Genomic DNA, 20,288 nt, shown 5'->3' with positions numbered 1-20,288 from the left:
CCCATACCCATCGGCAGTCATTTATTGGACTTGTAGGTTAGTGGAGGGATGTGAGACAGAGATTTGGACCCATAGGCACTTGGGCAATGCCATCTCTTTTCTGCCTTGTAACTGTTGCACCTAGCACAGAGCTTGGCACATCCTGGGCACCTATAAATGATTATTGAGTAAGTAAAGCCATAAATTATCCACCAGTTCAGAGCACTATGTTGTTATATATTTATTTAAAGCAAACAAGCCACGTGTTGGAACATCAGAATTTCACATCTGGCCACGTACGATCTGGTTCAGTAGAGCCACGTTGGTAAATCTCCTGCTCATGATGAATGATCTCAATATCTTCGTTAGAGGCATCCTCAGGAAGACTCAGAGGCCACTGCTTCAAACCACCAGTCCCCTGCTCACTTGTAGAAAAGCAGCATAGCTGGGAGGGCTCACAACAGGAGGCCTGTTGAAAACAAGTTGTGGTTTCATCCTGTGTTTGGATTTCTGTGCAGGGAAGGGCACTTCCTCTTGCATTCAGGAGAGCCAAATCATACATTTGGGTGGAGAGGATTGTGGCTGTAAAGCTCATGCTGGACACATGAAAAGGTGTCAGCATCCTCGAACTGGCTGAACACACAGCTTGGAGCGTGAACTTATATGGCAGGCAACCAGGAATTGGGGATTGCTTTTGCTGCATCATTTTCTGCGGGGGTTGCAATATGAAGGAGGCTTTGTTGATTTGGGTATAGATTATTATGCTTGGCAATATCCTCTAGTTAGCAATGTTTGGATACTTGCTAACTTGTGAGTTCTTCAGAAGAGAGAATATAAAAAGATGCCAAGCTTCTCCTTGACTTCCTGTCATTGCAGTTAACACAGGACAGTAGGAAACAGTGAGCCGTAGACCCAGGCACTGTCTAGAGAAGTAGAAAGACCACGAGTTTGAGGCAAGCTGAGTCCTTATGTGTTTCACTTCCATGATGGTACTCACCAACAGAGCTATTTTGGTCTATTTTAAGGAACAAGACCCTAGAAGATCATGTCAGAAAAGCAGCTGGGGGTGAGGGGGAGGTTAAAGCCTTGAAGCCCTTGAAGAGACAAACAAAAACTTGGGTTTTATTAGAAACAATGTTCATATTTCCAATACTTTCAAAGCCATAAAAATTAGGAGGAAAAAAAATTTTTCTGGGGTTTTTGCAGGCACAGGGCATTATTCTCTCTCCCATTTCTTAATCTGGCATTTTCTTTCTTCAAGTACCAAGTCCAGTAAACATTCTTTAAATGGAAAGAAAAAATTATTAATGAATGCCAGAAAACAGTTTCCCAGCCAGTCAGCCAAACCACAAATACCCAAAAATGTGATTTCATTTTTAATAATATAATGAACTGAAGAATATCAAGTAGGAAAATAAAGAGAAAGAGAAAAATGTACTCTAAACATCTATCAAAAGGATTTCCAATTTCAGATTAGAGACGACAGAGCAAGAAAAATACCTAATCAATGATGGAGTTCAAAACCCAGTGTCAACAAAATTGAGAAGATATTAGTGATTAATAAACTCTAACCCCTCCAATAGGCTTAGTCACCTACTTTGAAATTCTCTTCTCATTCAGGACCCTCATTTTCCTCATCTGTAGGATGAGCTAAGGAGCACACACTTAACCAAGAGTCCAAAGATGGCATCAGGTGAAGACATTAGTGCCAGAAACTGTGTTTTCTGAGTACTGCTTCTGCCTCTGGGGGAGACCCTTAGGCAGACTTAAGCTCTAAAAGATTAGCTTCTGCCTCCTTGAAGCTGGGAAAGATGCAATGTAATTTGTAACTAAATGGGTAACATCTCTTCAAGAAGTTTTCTCTAACCTGCTCCATAGCCTAGGAGGGAAGGCTTAGACTCCTCATCTGTTTTCCCCAAACAGCAGGGCATATATCTTGCTGCATTTAAACAAGTTATTGTAATGCAGTGCCTATGGCCTCCCTCATTAGACCATGAACTTGAGAAACCGGGTATTTTCACACCGCTGTTACCAAGTATAGTGGCTGGAACATGAATTGATTAATTTACATGAAAGCTTTCTTTCTTTGTATCTGTAGAACTCAATCTCTTTAGTTGCTCTACCCTATGATTATATAATTCTTATTATTTTTTTAGTACCAACAAATAGGATGCACTTTTCTTCAGGATCTATCAGCTAACAATTTTATAAAGAGAGAAACAGGTACAGATACTACATCTAGATCAGTGCTCCAACTTTTTTGTACAGGAAAAGCATGTGGGGACCTTGTAAGGTGCAGAGGCTGAACCAGTTGACTTAGGGAGGGATCTGAGACTCTGCCCTTCTAGGTGCTGTCAATACTCTTAGTCCACAGGGTAACAATGACTTGAGCTGGGTGGGGTTCAGTGTTCTCTTCTGACAGTTAAGTTCAGAGATTTGAGAAGTTTAGGGCTGCTTTAGAAGTTCTGCCCTGTATCAGGGACTCAGATTTCTTCTATCTTTCTGCTTCGCTATCTGGTATGTTTTACCACCCCAGGGGCTCCTCTTGTCCCCAGATGGCAGCTGCCAATACTATAGTCGGGAGAGAAGAGGAAACACCAAGGTCGAATGGGTACATGACTGGGTCAACTCCTTCAATAGAAGCTTTCAGGAAAAACCCCACTCAACAACTTTTACTGTGTGGGAAAATTCACTTCTCTTCCTTGGGTTTCTCCTTTTCTCTTACACAACTACCATGCTCACAATACTTTTGACACAGGGTATATGAGGTTTTTCTTCACACCAAGCAATTCTCTGAGATACCAACTGGGTGCCCTATAATTCACCTCAATTCTCATGCTATCTACCTAGAGATAGCATCAGATTCCACAGGCTAAGGGCTCAGTCCCACAAGACTACCCACTCTACAACTTCAGATACCAAACATAAGCCCAAGTTGTCACCTGTGCTTCTGACTGACAAGCTATAAATCGGAGGTTCCTATAATCCCCTCCTCAGGTTGGTTCACAGAGCTCAGAAAACCAGTTCACAGGATGCCTGGGTGGCTCAGAGGTTGACCATCTGCCTTTGGCACAGGACGTGACATTGGGGTCCTGGGATCGAATCCCACTTCAGGCTCTCTGCATGGAGCCTGCTTCTCCCTCTGCCTATGTCTCTGCCTTCTCACTGTGTCTCTCATGAATAAATAAATAAAATCTTTTAAAAAGAAAACCAGTTCACTTCCTAGATTACTGGCTTATTACAAAGGACATTCTTCCGAAACAGCCAGATGGAAGACATGCACAGGATGAGATATGGGGAGTGAGACTTGGAGTTTCTGCGCCTTTTCTGAGCATGCCCCTCTGCTAGAACCCTCCACATGCTCACCAACCCAGAAATTCTCCAAATCCCATCCTTTTGGGTTTTTATAGAAGCTTCATTACATAGGTGTGATTGATTAAATCATTGGCCATTGCTAATCAGTTCAACTTCCCAGCCCCTCTCCCCTCCTCAGAAGCCAGAAGGTGGGACTGAAATTTCCAACCCTCCAATCACATGATTAGGTCTCCTGCAAACAGCCCCACCCTTAGGTGCAGTCCAAAAGCCACCTGCTAGCCTAATCTCAAGCATGATTGAAAGGGGTTTGTTATGAATATCAAGACGGTTTTATTGTTGTCATCGCTTAGGACATCTTAGGGATTTTAGGACCCAGAAATGGGGATGAAAACCAAATATATATTTCTTACTATAAATCACAATATCACATTCATTTATATCTCTTTGGCCAGTACTTAGTCATCTATCTAAAGGAAGGCTTGAAAATGTGGTTTTCCAGTTGGGTACATTGCTGATAACATTGAATTGAGGTTCAGGGGTAAATGGATGCCAGGTAGACACTAGCAGTGTCTATCATGAGACAAATGAGATTATCATGGATCCCCTGTTAGCTGCCCATGGCCTTAACCTCTTGACTGTGCCCAATTCCTAAAGCGATCATGTTGTTACTCTGTTAAAACACACACAAAAAGCCAGCTATTTTTGTGCTTTCTTGAGTTTTGTAAACTCCCTGACTTTATTTCTTGACTGAAGCCATCATCACACATGGCTGCAAAATTTGAAGAAAGTTGGGGGAAACCAACTCATCGTACTTTGCTACTTCCTCTTTGGAATAACATTACTATTCAATGCTTAGTTTGATTCAGGCTTTATTTGCATCCATGGGTTCTTAGGTGTAAAGGAAACACTGTTATTGTGACATTAGCTGAGATCTCGGATCAAGGTTGCTGGCAGGTCCTCCAGCTTATTGTCCCTGAGGTTACGGCTTATAAATAAGGGAGTCAGTCCAAAGGAGATGTGCTATTTTCCTGCTCAGTGCCAATTCTGTTTATTCTTTGATTACCAAGGGAGTCCTCCAAGGTGAAGAAATAATCTCAGCCCATTGATTTCTGCCTGGGCAATCCCATTCTTTGCCTGCCTCTTTGCCCAAAACTTCCAGGGGGCAGGCAGGGGCCAAGGAGTAATAGCCATTCCTGAAAGGGAGGCTTCTTGAGTGATTAAAACCATGTCCCCTGTTGGTGGCTGACACAGGTGGGGTGCCTGCCCTGTGCCCCAAGTCATGATGTAAAAGACAGTAAAAAGCTCAAATCAGGGATGCCTGGGTAGCTCAGTGGTTGAGCATCTGCCTTTGGCTCAAGGAGTGATCTCGGGGTCCTGGGATCAAGTCCTGTGTCAGGCTTCCCTCAGGGAGCCTGCTTTTCCCACTGCCTATGTCTCTGCCTCTTTGTGTGTGTCTCTCATGAATAAATAAATAAAATCTTTAAAAAGAAAGAAAAGAAAGAGAAAGAAAGAAAGAAAGAAAGAAAGAAAGAAGAAAGAAAGAAAGAAAGAAAGAAAGAAAGAAAGAAAGAAAGAAGAAAGAAAGAAAGAAAGAAAGAAAGAAAGAAAGAAAGAAGAAAGAAAGAAAGAAAGAAAGAAAGAAAGAAAGAAAGAAAGAAAGAAAGCCAGATGGCTCAGTGATTTAGCGCCGCCTTCAGCCCAGGATGTGATCCTGGAGTCCCAGGATCGAGTCCCACATCAGACTCCCTGCCTGTAGCCTGCTTCTCCTTCTGCTTTTGTCTCTGCCTCTCTCTCGCTATGTCTGTGTCTCTCGTGAATAAATAAATAAAACATAAAAAAAAATAAATAGAAAGAAAGAAAAGCTCAAATCAGAAACAGGCAAGAGAAAGGCCGTCACATGTTTTCCTTCCCTTCTTCTATCTCAAGGAGTTTATGTCTCCAAAATCATAATTTGAAATAATAAAAACATTTTGGGATCGTAAATAACTAGGGTGTGTTCACCTACTACTACTAGGGCTTCATTCCCTGAAAATAATTTATATAAATTAACCAAAAGTATCTTTTAAAAAATAAATGTAATATGATCTATCTGTATTAGTTCAACCATCAGATTTTGTGATCTATAGCAATAATAATAATACATTATTATATATAATAATATATCAGAATATAACAGTAATTCTGAGCCCAAGTAGATAGTCTGCAGTCCACACTTGTACAAGGACCACCTGCACAGCCCTGGCCTGATATTGGTGAGGAGCAAGGTGGTGTTGAACCCTTGGATGAAGTCTCACAATGAGAGGAAGAGAGCCCAATTCAATTATCCACATTGGGCTCCTGAAACTGCTTTTTATTCCACTCTGATTTTTTTAAAATCACTCTTATTTTAATGGACAGATTTCCAGGTTTTAATTATCCATCTTGGCATACTGGAGGACTATGGGAGAACTTTCTTTGGAGTTGTTACTGCAAGTTCCTTTCTGTCATTATGACAATCAAGGAGAAGCCAGGAGACTCTTATGAATCCTTCTTCAAGTTCATCCAGACAGTCCTCTGCTGAGAGTTTGTTTTGTTTTGCTTTGTTTTTTTTTTGTTTGTTTGTTTGTTTGTTTTACCTTGTCAGGATTGTTCAGGGCAACCCAGGCTCTCCTAGAGGGCCAGTTCCAAGACAGGAGACCCTACTTCTGGTGACAGTGCTGATCTTTCTTCTACTAAAGCCAAAGAGGTATTTGAGGTTGGACTTCTTTGACCTTTGTTCGTCCTGACAGAAGATAACATGTTAGACACTATTTTGAATTTAGGTGCTGAAAACTCTCAATCACCCTATTCCCAATTCTATTCACTTCTTTTTTTTTTTTTTTTTTTTAAGGTTTATTTATTTTAGAGAGACAGAGAGAGAGGAGAGCATGCATGCATGAGTGGGAGGAGGGGCAGAGAGAGAGGGAGAGAGAATCCTCAAGCATACTTGCCGCTGACCTCGCAACCAGAAGTGGAGCTCAATCCCAGGACTCTGAGATCATGACCCAAGCCAAAATCAAGAGTCGGATGATCAACTGATTGAAACACCAAGACATTCCTCTGTTCAATTTTAAGAGCACCCACTGAATTCTCCAAAGGACTCTGCCTAAGGAGAGTTATCTCTGTTAGCCACAGAAATTGATGACTCCCTCAGTCTTTACTAAAAGCTTGGCCCACAACCCATCCTCACTCATTGCCCAACTCAGTTTTGCCCTCACATAACCTCGTTAGTCAGCCCCAGCACTCAGTTCCAAGTGGCCCCTCCAGAAAGCCTGCAGACCACTTCTTCTCTGGGGGTGACTAAGCAAGCTTAATCAGGTCCAAATGAGCTTCATTTCTTGGAGAGAGTGCTTGTCCCTACAGTTTCCAGGATAGACGTGAGGCCACAGGCCCAAGTGTAAATCTTGGGTGTAAAGCTTCCTTTGGGTAAGTTACTTGGGCATAAAGCTTCCTTTGGGTAAGTTACTAAGAATATCTCTGATCCTCATTATTCTCATCTTCAAAATAAAGGTTAAAAATAGTCCTTACTTCCTAGGGTTGTTTCAGGGTTAAAAGAGCTAGTGTGTGCTATATATTTAGACCATATCTGACACATAATAAGCCATCAATAAATATTAGATATTGTTATTTTGGCAAGTGCTGGAGTTGACATTGACTTTGCCATATTAATTCATTCATCTGCTCATTTAAAATGTATTTACTGGGGTGCCTGGGTAGCTCAGCCCATTAAGCAGCCAACTCTTCATTTTGGCTCGGTCCAGATTTCAAGGTGGTGGGATGGAGCCCTATATCAGGATTGTTTGGTGGGGAGTCTGCTTGTGATTCTTGCTCCCTCTCCCTCTGCCCCTCCATCTGCTTGCATGCTCACTATCTCTAAAATAAATAAATAAATAAATCTTTAAAAGTTATTTATTGACTACCTATGATATACCAGTTATTGTGGTCAGCCACAAATCAAGGACAGCCATTTTATACATAAATTATATATACCTCTACAGATTCTAATACACTGGTTTTTCAGAAGTATTTTAACATGATAGCCTTCAAAGCCCTGGAGTTTTAAAATGTTCATCTCCACATGTTCATGGTTTTAAATTTTTATTTTCCTGCTTAAGAAAGCCTCCAGTGGCCAACCCATAATGACCTCTGAGAGCAAATTTCCACTGTCAGCCTCAGGGTAGAAATTCATGGCAGGTCTTCTAAATTTTAATTTCTAATTAGGTGTTCCAAAATGCAGACGTGATATTTCTCCACATTTATATTCTTCTCTATTGAGATAAATACTATCTAAAGTGAGACATATAAAATAAATAAAAGGTAAAATGATAGTTAAAAGAGAGACATTATGTCTGGACAGAATTACTGCTCTGCTACTTCCCCACTTCAGGCCTTAAAGGATTCACAGTTACAAAGTCAGGGCCTAGAGAGATGTGGCCAGAGTTCAAATCCCAGCTTCCACCATTCCTCCCAGGTGACCTTAGGCAAGGAGACCATATAGGGGACCATGGACTCTCTCTGTGCTTCTGTTTTCCTTACCTATAAAGGTGAACAAAACAAATAAACAAACAAAAAACCACCACTATGTAAAATTATCATGGGGCTAGATGAAGTGATTCGTCTAATCAGTGAATACATAATAAATATTGCTGTGTCAGTCACTGATCAATCATTTTTTTCCATGAGCCAGACTTTCAGACACAGATGCTCTCCTAAAAGGAAATTATTCACCAAACTTTTAAAATTTCACATACTACTATTCACCTGTCCCATGTTTCATTAAATATGAGAGGTAAATTTGTACCCGTTCGTCAATGTGAAAGCTGAGGATTCAGGAGTGGTTCTTTAAGTTTATAAAATTCAGGTGTCAGAAAAAAGAATACAAATTCAAATCATGTGACTCCATTTCCAAGGCTCTTTTTTTCCTTAACCTTCCTATACCAGTGGGCCAAGGGAGAAAAAAAATGACCAAGCTATTGCAAAAACAATAAACTCTTTGGAAAGCACCATTGGCTCTACCTGAAAATGCACCCTGGCAGGATATTTTTCGGTCACTAAAGTCAACATATTATCTATCCAGCAGCCATTCTTCAAGACAGCTTCATGTCTAGTTGGAATACCAGTGGGTACTGATTTCCAACAATTATAAAGGGAGCCCCTGTCTAGCTGACAAATGGGCAATCACACTAGGTGTAAGAATAATAAAGCCATTTTTGTACAGAGTTTTTGAAATAGAAGAAAATATGCCCTGTCTCTCTAATCTATCAATCTGAAAACTGTGAAGTCTTGCAGAAACTGGAGAGCAGTCCAGGGTTTCCAGACAGGTGAGGTGAAAGCAGCAGACCAGTCAGAAGAACAGGTCTGACTGGCCTCTGACTGGGACTGCCTGTGCCAGGGAGCTGTAGAAGCAAGGATATTAGGAAGATCTTATAGAATACAGAGACTGTCCAGAGGGCCAGGCACCGTGCTAGGCATTTTACAGGGTACCCACATAATTCTGTATATTAGGGGGCCATAGTAAAAGGAGGGTGCTTCCAAGAAGCTGGGTTTTTTGGGAAGATTTTTATTTACTTATTCATGAAAGACACAGAGAGAGAGAGAGAGGCAGAGACATGGGCACAGGAAGAAGCAGATTCACTGCAGGGAGCCTGACGTGGGACCACATCCCAGGATCCTGGGATCACAACTTGAGCCAAAGGCAGACACTCAACCACTGAGTCACCCAGGTGCCCCCAAGAAGCTGTTTTGACACAACTTCACTTTTTGGTAGGGAGGGAAGAGATAGCACATGCATGCACACTAGTGGGGGTCAGGGGACAGAGAGAAGGAGAGAATTTTAGGGAGGCTTCACATCTAGTGTGGAGCTGGGCACAGGTCTCAATCTCAGGATGCTGAGATCATGACCTGAACCGAAATCAAGAGTCCCACCCTTAACCAACTGAGTCACCCAGGCACCCACAACTTCACTTTTTAAAAAAGTTACCAGGTAACATTAACTGTCTTATCCTGGACCCTCACTCCACCCCATGTATCTCTTCACCTACCATTTTTGTTAAAACCTTTTGCTTACTATGTGCTACTTGCATTATATTTTCCATCTACCCTTTCTGCGCTTCCCATCCCTAAACATAGCTCACCTCACCCCATTTTGCTCCATTCCTCATTGTTGACAGGAGCCAGCAAAATCTATACTTACTAGGAAATTTCTTTCAACAAAATATCTTAAAATTCACTCTTCTGACCCCAAGGGACGTTTGATTAAAATGAATTCTGATATTAACACTTATTTCAAGTGGGAAAAAGGTTAATAGATAATATTTCATTCATGATTCATTCATAAGAAAATTATGAGATTCCTCATAGATGTTTGAAGATAGTTCTGCCTTGTATTCCACTTCCAGGTTCAAAATTCTCAAAATTCTTCTCTCAGTTCTCTCATATTCCAGAATTTCTATGGTGTACCTTCTTTATACATGGCCCACTCATATTCTTGGTCTCTTCCAGATTGAACAAATGAAGTTCATTTATCAATTGTCATGTGCCGCTGTTTCACAATGAATTTCATTTACATCTGCCAATTAGTAGCTTTGATCGAGTTGTACAGTTGGACACACCTTTCATTAATCTATCTTTAACTTTATATTTAAGATAAAAAATAACGCATTTGATGACAGCCTCACTGTTCGATCTGAGGACATGTGTGCAGATGGCATAGCAGTTAAAAACATAGGCTGCCTGGTTCTGAACCCTACATATATATGTGTTATATATCCACATGTTATATATATATACATCCCCATACACGTTATATGTGTGTTACATGTTATAAACATGCTATATATATGTTGTATATATGTTGGCCCCATCCACATGTTATGTAAATACCTTACATATGCTTATTACGTGTGTCAGGTATTCTCTCAAATTTTATATACATATATGTTATATATATATAAAACATATATATATGTTAGCCATTATTTTTACCAATTTTAAATTGGGTAAATTGTTTAAATGAATGTTTCACTTAATAATAATAAGCCATTTCTTTCTTTTTTCCTTCTTTATTTTTTATGCAACCCTAGCCATAGGGACTATGGTTGGGAAGGGGAACTGGTTTGGGACAAGACGTGAAGGAGGACTGGGGAAAGCTCTTAGGCTTGTGTATGGCTCAGGTATGAACAATGTACATGTTCATGTGGAGTTTTGTAAAAGTGCTACTAAAGGAGAACATGAGAGATGAGTTAATGTTTCTGTCATGAGTATTACTCAGATTTTTTTTTTTGCTGAAAATGTAATGACTTATTGTGTTCCCCATACCAAAATGTTCCACAGGCAAAACAGCTGCACCAAAAAAAAAAAAAAAAAGACCTCATTGGAAAGACAGGAGCCCAGTTATTTAATGGGGGAGGCATTGTCATACTGCAAAAGTGTAAAGGGGAGATGGGTAGACTCAAAAACCCACCTCCTAGGGCAGATCCCCCTGTGCGAGGACACCAGCCATGCAGAAGATGGGGGGGAGAGCATGTCTCTGAGCCATCCCTGAAGCTCGAAAACTTAGAAGGATAAAAACCAGGCATCACTTAGATCAGAAAAGAGAAGTAAGTGAGATATCAGTTGAATTGAAAGGCCTAGCTAAGTCTCTCTCCTAAGCCAGTGTTTGCTCTGTAAACCAGGAACAGAAGGTGGTGAACACTCAGCCTCAGCTCCCCCTACACCCACAGCAGACAGAACACTTATCCTGCCAAGCCAAGGGGACATCACAGATTCCCTCTCAACATCATGCTCCAGGTCAGTTTCCCCTTCAGTGCTTGTCACTGGGACAGGCTACCTAACATGTAGAGCCCAGTGCAACATGAAAATATGGGGCCCGATGTTCAAAAATTAAGAATTTCAAGATGACGACAGCAGAGCATTAAGCCAAGTGCAAGTACCTTCTGAGCACAGGGCTCTGATATTCCACCCATAGTCAGTGGCATCTGCTCCCTGGGAAGCAGACCCCAAAAGCCTGAGATCTACATGTAGGGAGCCTATCCAGAGCGCTCTTAAATATACATCTATAAGGGGGTGAGGGAAGCAGGACAGGGCAAGGGGAGAAGCTGAACTGCCATGCAGTTGGGGCAGAGGTCTCAGGGGATCTCTGAGGAGCCCAGGAGCTGAGACTGTACCAGTAGAAGCAAGGGGCCTGGACTTTATGCCCCCACCACACTGAATATCCAACACTCACTGGATGCAGGCTGCCACAGGTAAGGCCCATAGCCTTGGGCAGTGCGGCTGTCTTTGGCAGAGTCTAATTCCCAGAGAAACTCCACCAAGTGTTCTTTAACCACTAACACTCCCAGTAGCAGGGGGCCAGAGGACGGCCTCATTCTGAAAGGAGATCTGGGCTGAGCACCACTGCATATGCCACCCCCATCGATTAATGATGAATATTTTCCATTCCTGAAATAGATGTTGCAGTTGATGACCTTCTGGGACCAGTGTGACAAGGTTACTTCAATAAAATAAAACAAGGCAAGCAGCAAGAAAAAAGAATACCAGGAAAAGCTCCGGGAATGTGTGCCACTCCTCCACACCAGGGGCAGCAGATTGGAAGTGCTGATTTTACAGGGAGGCTTGGAAGCTGAAGCAGGTGCTTCAGAAACTTGGCAGCTTTTATGTTGTTTTTATTATCTGTATTTATTTTCTTATATTTTCCCTTTTCACAATGAAGAGATTGCTGGCATTTTAAAATGAACTCGACTGAAGAACAAAAGGGAAATCAAGGCTTTTGTCCTTGCCTAGCTCAAGAGATGGGACTGAGTAAGGAAGCAGCAGACGGACTGGAAATGGGAGATCCCCCAGGACCAGGTGAACATTCAGAAAGGAGCAGGGATCCTGGCTCTCAGGCCTGGAAGCCTCATCTAGTCACACCATGGAGCCTTCTATGTCTTCTTTAAATTAAGGAGCCTCTGCAAGCCTAAAATGTCTGTCTTAAATTCCAGTGCTAAGACTCCTGAGATAATATATAAAAATTTTTATATATCATGAGTGTTATATTAATTATATCAATATATTATACATTATATATTATATATAATAGATATACACTAATAATTAAGACTTCTGATTATTATGCCTTTAAGAATATTCTCCACCAAATGGCCCAGATCAACACAAGTATTTTTTGAGACTCTCAAAAACACGTATGTTTATGACTCCCAAAAAGAAAAAAAAAAAAGATGTACTGGACACCAAGTTCAGAATTTAATCATAATGGAATTATTTTCTGGCTGCTTTAAAATTGCAAAATTTCAAATTCAATAGCTTAGGGTTCTATTTGTAGCAAAAAGTTAAAGTTTTAAAGCAAATCTAATTAATCAATTTCTAGTGCACTGAAACAAATATACTGATAAGCATTAACTATTGTAAAAATATTTATTTTGTGAATAGGAGGTCAGTAATTTTTAATATTCCTAAATGGAATATGCTATAAAACAGGTTAAAATGTATTATATATCTTTCAGATTTGCAGTGTTTTGTATTTTAATCTGGGGTTTGATTCCTTCATTTCAATCACAGTGTTTGCAGGTTTTATGTTTACTTTGAGTGAAGGAGGTGTTCAGAAATGGTTTTATCCTCTAGAATGATGGACTAAATTGTTTCCAGGCTCCAGTCTACTAAGCAAACTCCAAAAGGAAACAAATACCTCCATTAGAAGGAACTCTGAGGCACTGCCTCCCCTCCTTGAGTTTCAGAACTATGGCTAAGCCAATGTCTCAGAAGTCTTAAATCACAAGAATGAGTCAGATCCTGGATTTCTTCTTCTACACCACTGTCTAAATCCAGCAGAAATTTGATTGAATTATATGAGAAAAGTTCAATATTAAATATGTTGCAATAGAAATATCCTGATTGGAAGAGGTATGTATTTATGTACTTGGAGGTGATCCCCCAAATGGACCCTTATGCCCATTTCACCTCCCACCCTTATTGGGTTCTAAGGGCCTCTTAAAAAAACCCATCAAATGATTGGGAATTAAAAATCACTCTTCCAAATACTGTCTGCTTTGCACAGGACTGTTGTTGGGATCAAAATGAGATTCTAGCCATGAAAGTGAAGAAAAGAGGTTCCAAATACCTACAGATGCTTCACTTGTTCATAATACTTTTTACATTTTAGATAAGTAAACCAACAGTAAAATGAGTATCTCCCAACAAGATGAATAGCTGTGTGAAAGCAAAGTATATGCCTTTTCTCTCTGCACTTTTGCACAACGTAGACTCTCAGTGAATATTTGTTAACTCTAAAAGAATATACCCTACTATCTTAGCACACATGGTAAATTTGTGTTCAAGATCCAGAGAAGCTCTCAGTGATTAAGCTGGAAGGTCCTCCAAAGGATTATTTGTAAAATGCATAATGACAGCCAACATTTATTGAGTGTCTCTACCAGCCCTTATATGCTTATTATATCTATGAGGACTATACTATTATTGGACTCCCTCTCAGATAGGGAAGCTGAGGCATAGAGATGTTAAGCAACTTGCCGAAAGTCATACAGCTACTAAGTGTCAGAGTTTGGTTTCAAACAAGAAGACCTTACCCCAGTCCAAGCTCTCAATCACTAAACCTCAGAAGAATAAAAGCAGATGCCGGTCACTGGTTGCTGGAATCCATTACCATTGTAGGGGTTCTGTGTTCAACCCAGACAAAACCAGGTGAACTCTTGGTCCCAGCTCTATTCAACCAGCTAACTCCACCCTTTTGAAAATGCAGAAACAAAGGCCCAAGTCAGGTGACTAGTTGACATAGGTGTGGCACCATCACAGATATTGAACCATTTGGCATCTGAATTATCAGTCTGCACCTTCAGAATCTAAGTATATTTGGGGGGAGTGCATGAACATCTTGTATTCCATTAAGTCTTCTAAAAATCCACCACCTCTGCTTCATATACAAAACACAAGCTTCTCAGTCCTTCTATCTACAACTAGAAGCAGGATTTTACTGATCCAGGGTAAGGGATGCATTAAAGTTTCCAAATTCCCAGGTCCGATCTTCAAATTCAGGTTTATCAGGCCTGAGGGGTTTTGCCCTTTTAGCTAGCAAAACAAGTGATGCTAGTATCGGAAAGACACCATCCTGTATTTGGAAGGAACACTTCTTATCTGCCTGAGGTTTGACCAAATAGAAAGAACTTGTGTATTTTCTTTTTAAAGAAACCATGACAAATCCCTTTATCACCCCCCACCTCCACATCGGCTCGGCCTGGGAGGTAAGGGAAATGAGGAGTAGGCCCCTCTGGTAGTCGGAGCACATAGCTTCTCTGTGTGGCTCAGCTTCCTTCTCCTTGGTTTGGCTGGGCTCCTAGGAAAGGCCACACAACTAAGAGTCAGCCTTACAGCATCCTGCACCCAGCCTTCATCCAACCTGCATGTCTGCCAGGAAGGGGGTGTGGTTTGACTGATTTCAGGCCACCAAGATGCACAGACAGGCTGGGACTCAGTTTCCAAGGCCCAGTTTCCATCCCCTGCTGGTGCCAATAGCTTACTATGGTTATAACCCTCCAGATTCCTTCAGAGGAAGCCAGTTATCTGCTAGACTTCCTTTGTTCTTAAGGGCTCTGTTTTGGCATCTCTGCCAAGGACATGTTTTGGCTGGATCCACTACCCTGGCCTCTGCACATCACTGGGAAACTGAGCTAAGAGAAACACCGCCCAGGAGGTAGAAGGGGAGCTGGAGTTTTTGTCTGCTTGAATGCAGGGCCTTATGACAGAAATGTGCACCAGGGACCAGGTGCTCAGTGGACACATGACCAGCATCTTCCTGAGACTGCTGTGAACCTTTCAGCATTATCAGAGATCAGATTGCTAGCCAAAGCAAAAATAATGCCAGCTTTCTTGGGATCCCCAATTAACTTTTCTCTATGCAGTAGGGAATGGGGTTGGGGTGAAAGGTCGTTCTTACTTCTGTTAAAGATGGTCAGTGTACACTGTAATCTGTGCTGACCCTGTTGGGTTTTGCAGTGGGAACTGAAATGCACAGATCATATCATTCGATGATAATGGATGGCTATGGTGAATGTGGCTATCCCTCCCAATACTTGCACAGCATAATCAATCATGTGTCCTCAGCCAATGTCACATCTACTCAGGAAAGCCTTGCACATCATTTTATATCCAGTTCAAATTCCTCTTCATGTGGATTCCTCCTCTGAGCTCTAGAGGGTCCTTCAGCTAATGGTGATTATCACTTGGCTTGTTCAGATGTTTTAGATGTTTTATTTGTGGTGATATTTCCCCAGTCTCTTGTAGAGAGGAGGAGTGTCTTTTTCATCCTTACATTCACCATGGCACCCAGAATGGAGACTTAGACACAGTAGGTATGTAATAAAATAGAAGTTACATTAATAACAGCCTGTGGAGGGGAGCATAAATTCAGTCACGTGAACTACAAGATCAAGCATTTATTTATTGGCAGAGAGAGAAGTAAAGAAGGAGCTGGCCAGATTGTTTTATTTGGAGCCCTTCTAAGCTCATACTGAGTGAAACATCCAATGAAACAATAGCCTGGTTTAATGGTATGAACTTTGACTCTGTGATAACTGATCGTCCTTAAAACCATCCTGGATTTGTTTTCCTACAAAGGAGCAGGATACTGAGCACAGCTCTGTGAAGAGTTCCTTTAAGGAGATTTCTCAGCACTAAATAAAAGAGCGACTTCTCAACGTTGTAAAAGAGGCCCGGCTGTTAGTTTTGGCTGGGGACAAGCGCTGAGCTGGCTCCACTCAGAGATGGCAGGATGAGATAAACATGGCTGTATGATGTCACTGAAATGGTCTTATGTTCATCAGAAGCTAAATTAAAATACCCTCCGGGAAATGGATTATTTTGTTTTGCTTTGAATTACTACAGCTTTCTAAAATTCATTTTTGCCTCTGTAAGTGATGGGAGTTTCCAATGGACTCCAAGTTCCATGGAGAGATGCTTGGAAAACTGTACTCCTCTGGGTGCCTGGAAGGAGCACTCAGCAGTGACTGTACAGCAGTAGATTTGCAATCTGAGCCCCACTCTCTGCACCAGATATTGACTGGCATGTGTTAAGAAGGCCTTGAGGTTCTAGATTCAAGAGTGGTGAATTAGAGTTTGTGATTGGCTCTCACTAGAGTCACTGGATCTAGACTAGAACACACTCAGTACTCCTACTGACTAAATAAATGGTGGGTCAGTATTGAAAATGAGAAGAGGTTCCAAAAAGAGCAGCGAGAGTGTAGAATCCCCAAAGTACCTCCCTTCCACCCACTATCCCCCCCCCCCAGCATGCACACACACACACACACAGAGTTCTCCATATCTCTCCCAAACCCAAAGCCATCTTGTCTAAGCAATCTGAGAACTTCTAAATTGAGAGAAAGAGGCAACCTAGACACTAGCATTGGTCATTCCACCCATGTTCACAGAAGAGGACCTGAAGTATCTCCAAGCACAGCAGAATTGGGACAGATTTGTCAAATCATTCATCTGCAGAGGTGAAACCTAATACCATTACCAGACACTGCCTGGTTGTCACATAGAGAATGGGTTAACTGAGTTGGATCTGAAACCAACTCTGATTCAACTCCTGCTTCTGCCACTCCTCTGATTCTGCTTCCTTGTGTTTTAGTTTCTTCCTGTAAAAAATGTCATTACCAATCATAACCTCACAGAACTCTCTAAAGGATTGAATGAAATATTCCTTGTGAAGTGTTTACCATGGTAAGAGCTTAATAAATAGCAGTTAATATTATTTATTAATTGGTCTTCAAGGAAATTCTAATTTTCTTCCATAATGCAAGGATGGATTGATCTCTTAGCTAACAGTGATTTTGCCTTCCTATGCTCCTAGTTTCTAGATCTCTCTTTTGGGAATTCAAACTAGTCATTTTATTGCTAATATATAAAGGGGATTAGATGTTCATGAACTCTTCCAAGAGAGTTTTACATAACTCAGATCACAGGTTTGTATAAACTAGTGTTTAGCTACTGTGGAAAAGATACAATTATCACGTAATCAATGTTTTAATCAAATGATTCCCTGGCTTTGGCAGACAGGAGATTCATCAAAAGTAAATGCAGGACATTGGGCACGATGGTTATAATAATTACATCATAATTGGCCTGATGTATATGAAAGAGTCTAACACAGTGACAGGAATCCAACTGTCCTTCAGATTTATTAAACTGTATGTGATCATTTCAAATTTATTTTAAACATTTTAACAGTGATCTATACTCTACACAGATGATCCAAGTCCGTGAAAAATGGAAACTGAGATTTGAATTAGATTACTGGTGATGTAAAGCTTGCACTTTTGCCAGACAGCATTTGCACTTGTTACATAAATAAATAGTCATTTTTCCCTGCCTCTCTTATAGAGGCAACTGCATGACAGGGAGAAGAACATGGATCTTAGTCAATCAAAAAGGTGTGATTATACCTGTTATATAGGGACACTAAGGTTCAGAGATACCAACTGACTTTTCCTAGAGCCAGGATGCATGTCTCAGAAAGAAAAAAAAAAAAAAAAACTTTAAGTGAGATAGTATTAATGAAGTATAGTCTAAAGAAAGGCAGGCCGAGGTAAATGGCCCCTGCCTAAAGGAAACCACCCTTAAAAGGATTTTATATCACTCTAGAAGGAGCCCTCCACTCTTGCCCATGTGAAAAACTACCTGATAGGTAGATGAGTACATCTTGTCACACAGACAAAAAGCTGCCTGTGTGACAGGTATGTGGAGGGTTCATCAGATTAAAACAGCCACACCAAAGAGCCCATAAAAGCCACTCAATTTAAACACCAAATTGACAACCCTCTTGGGTTCCCTCCCTCTTCAGGAGCTTTGTACTACTGCCCAATAAACTTTGCTCTACTATCGTTCAATATGCTTCGCTGCCTACCACTCTTGGTCTGGTCTACCTCTTCATTCTTCAAAGCAGCATGACCAAGAACCACAGGTACAAAAAGAAAAGAAATCCTACAACAGTATTTTTGAAAGGTCTTTGTTAGCAGCAAAGTATGAAAGAGTATTTTTGTGAACCATAGGCATTTAATAAGCAGCTACATTGCCCCAGTGGCCATATGGGACACTGTAGGTAGAAGATATCCCAGGCTTGAAGGAGTGTCCAGTTTCTAGGGGACACGAGGTGTACTGAAGAAGTAAGTACAGGACATTGCAGGGTGTGAAGAAAGGAGTGGACACTTGTAAAAAGGTGAAAGCAGAGGGTTTTCTCTAGAAAGAGACACACAAGCAGACTCATAAAGCTAGGTAGCTAGGTGTTCCTCAGAAGAAAAGGGGTGGAGGGGGAGAAGGTTAAGGCAAAAACATTGCAAGGGCTGGGGGACAGCATTATCAGATTCTGGTTTCCACAATCTTGGAGGCAGCTGCCAGAGGAGGGATTGGAAGGAGGGATACTCTCCACTCAAATAGGCCAAGCAATAGATGACAACCTCTGGACTGAGACAGTGAAATTATGAAGGCAAAGAGGTGGATGTAGTATAAAGAGGTGTTGAGGTAGATTTAACCAAATTTGGTCGTTCTTCAAGCTTGGAGGAGAGAGAAAGACAGAGGTCAAGTGTGGCATCTAGGTTTCTAATTTGAGTACTAGGAGAACTCTGGTGTCATTCATTGGGAAGGGAAACCCAAGAAGGGAAGATAATAATATAGTGGGCTTGATGACGTCCTCTCAGCTACTTTTCTTGGATCTGAGTCATTACAGATGACTTCACCTTTTGATTCAGGGAAGTTTCCTTTCATTCACCTTCCTGGTGTCTTAGCTAACAATTAACTGCGAGAGGGGAAACAACATCCTAGCTCTATTTTCCAAATGATCACCCTGCAGTAAAACATAAAGGCAATGTGGACTTCAAGTAAAAGACACAGGTGCATGCTCTAAGCAGAATGTTCATGCAATTTGTCTTGAGGTTTGTGTCAGGGTCTAATAAGCACCTGCTATATTTTTATAAGTGGGTACTAGGACTTAATAGAACCTTTCTGAAATGATAATTATACTGCCTATGAGCCCAGACAGTAGGTGTGGATAATGGAAGCCTGCAGTAAGGCATCGACTCCACGAGCTCAAGGACATCTACATGTAGGATGAAAAGTCTCTTTCAAACTGCCTGTGAGCATTTTAGGTATGGGTCCTCATGGTGTCTCCACTAACTTCTGAAGGTGGAGACATCCCTTCTAGAGGGACATAGCACCTTAGAGAGCGCAGCCAGAACAATGGTCAGTGTCTTTGGTGAACACACTTCTTAGTCAAGCACAAAGCTTAAAAAGGGGAGCTTGGGCTGGATTCTAGGCCCCACTGGTCCCCTCATGCTTTTTCCTGTGTGGTACAACTGCAGCCACTCTGTGAGGCAGCTCCAGGACCTTGGATAATAGCTCTAACCCCCTTAGAGCCCAGCCATGAAAACTTACTACTGGAGGTTGGAGAATCTCTTATAACAAAGAACAGTGGAAAGAATATTGAATACTCACTATGTGCTAGGGACTTAGGGGGAAGATGCAAGCACTTATTGAATAAAGGAAGAGGTGGAATAAGTCTTCATTAATAGAAATACTAGATAGGGCCCAAAACACATCCCCAGCAAGAGATGGAAACAGACAAGTCAAATATCATGTGATCATGCAAAAACTAAATTTCTTAATAGCAGAAAGAGTTAGGGTTAGGCTTTTATTCCTGGTTTTCATTTAGATTTTAATGTCACAGATCAATATAGAAGTTGCCCTGTTTTCTAGTTAGAAGAAAAAGCCCTTAATATTTAAAATCAGAATATGGATTTCTGTTGAGAAGTATGCTGTGGAACCAGATCCCATCAGGAGATCCTATATTGTCTTTTCCCCTTTGCTCAGCACCCCAGGTCATTCTCAGTTGGAAGTCCTTCTATGAGAACATATATGTCCAAGGAATCCATTTTTTAATCAGGACTGAAAAACATTAAGAACTCATTCTC

The 20,288-nt window shown here is 41.2% G+C and overlaps 1 protein-coding gene across 2 annotated transcripts in view; it reads right to left on the bottom strand.

Moving 5' to 3' along the window:
* Window positions 1–208: 208 nt before the first annotated feature.
* SNX18 (sorting nexin 18) overlaps window positions 209–20,288 on the bottom strand; it is a 108,092-nt gene continuing 88,012 nt past the window's right edge. The window contains exon 2 of one of the 2 annotated variants that reach the window (XM_041749057.1): window positions 209–448. In XM_041749057.1, the coding sequence (XP_041604991.1) occupies window positions 435–448 (14 nt within the window). In that variant the 3' untranslated portion in view covers window positions 209–434. The other variant, XM_041749056.1, reaches the window with a different exon arrangement.

The sequence above is a fragment of the Vulpes lagopus genome, chromosome 3, assembly GCF_018345385.1.
Source record: "Vulpes lagopus strain Blue_001 chromosome 3, ASM1834538v1, whole genome shotgun sequence".
NCBI classification, from domain to species: Eukaryota; Metazoa; Chordata; class Mammalia; order Carnivora; family Canidae; genus Vulpes; species Vulpes lagopus.
This window is presented reverse-complemented; position numbering and strand designations above follow the sequence as displayed.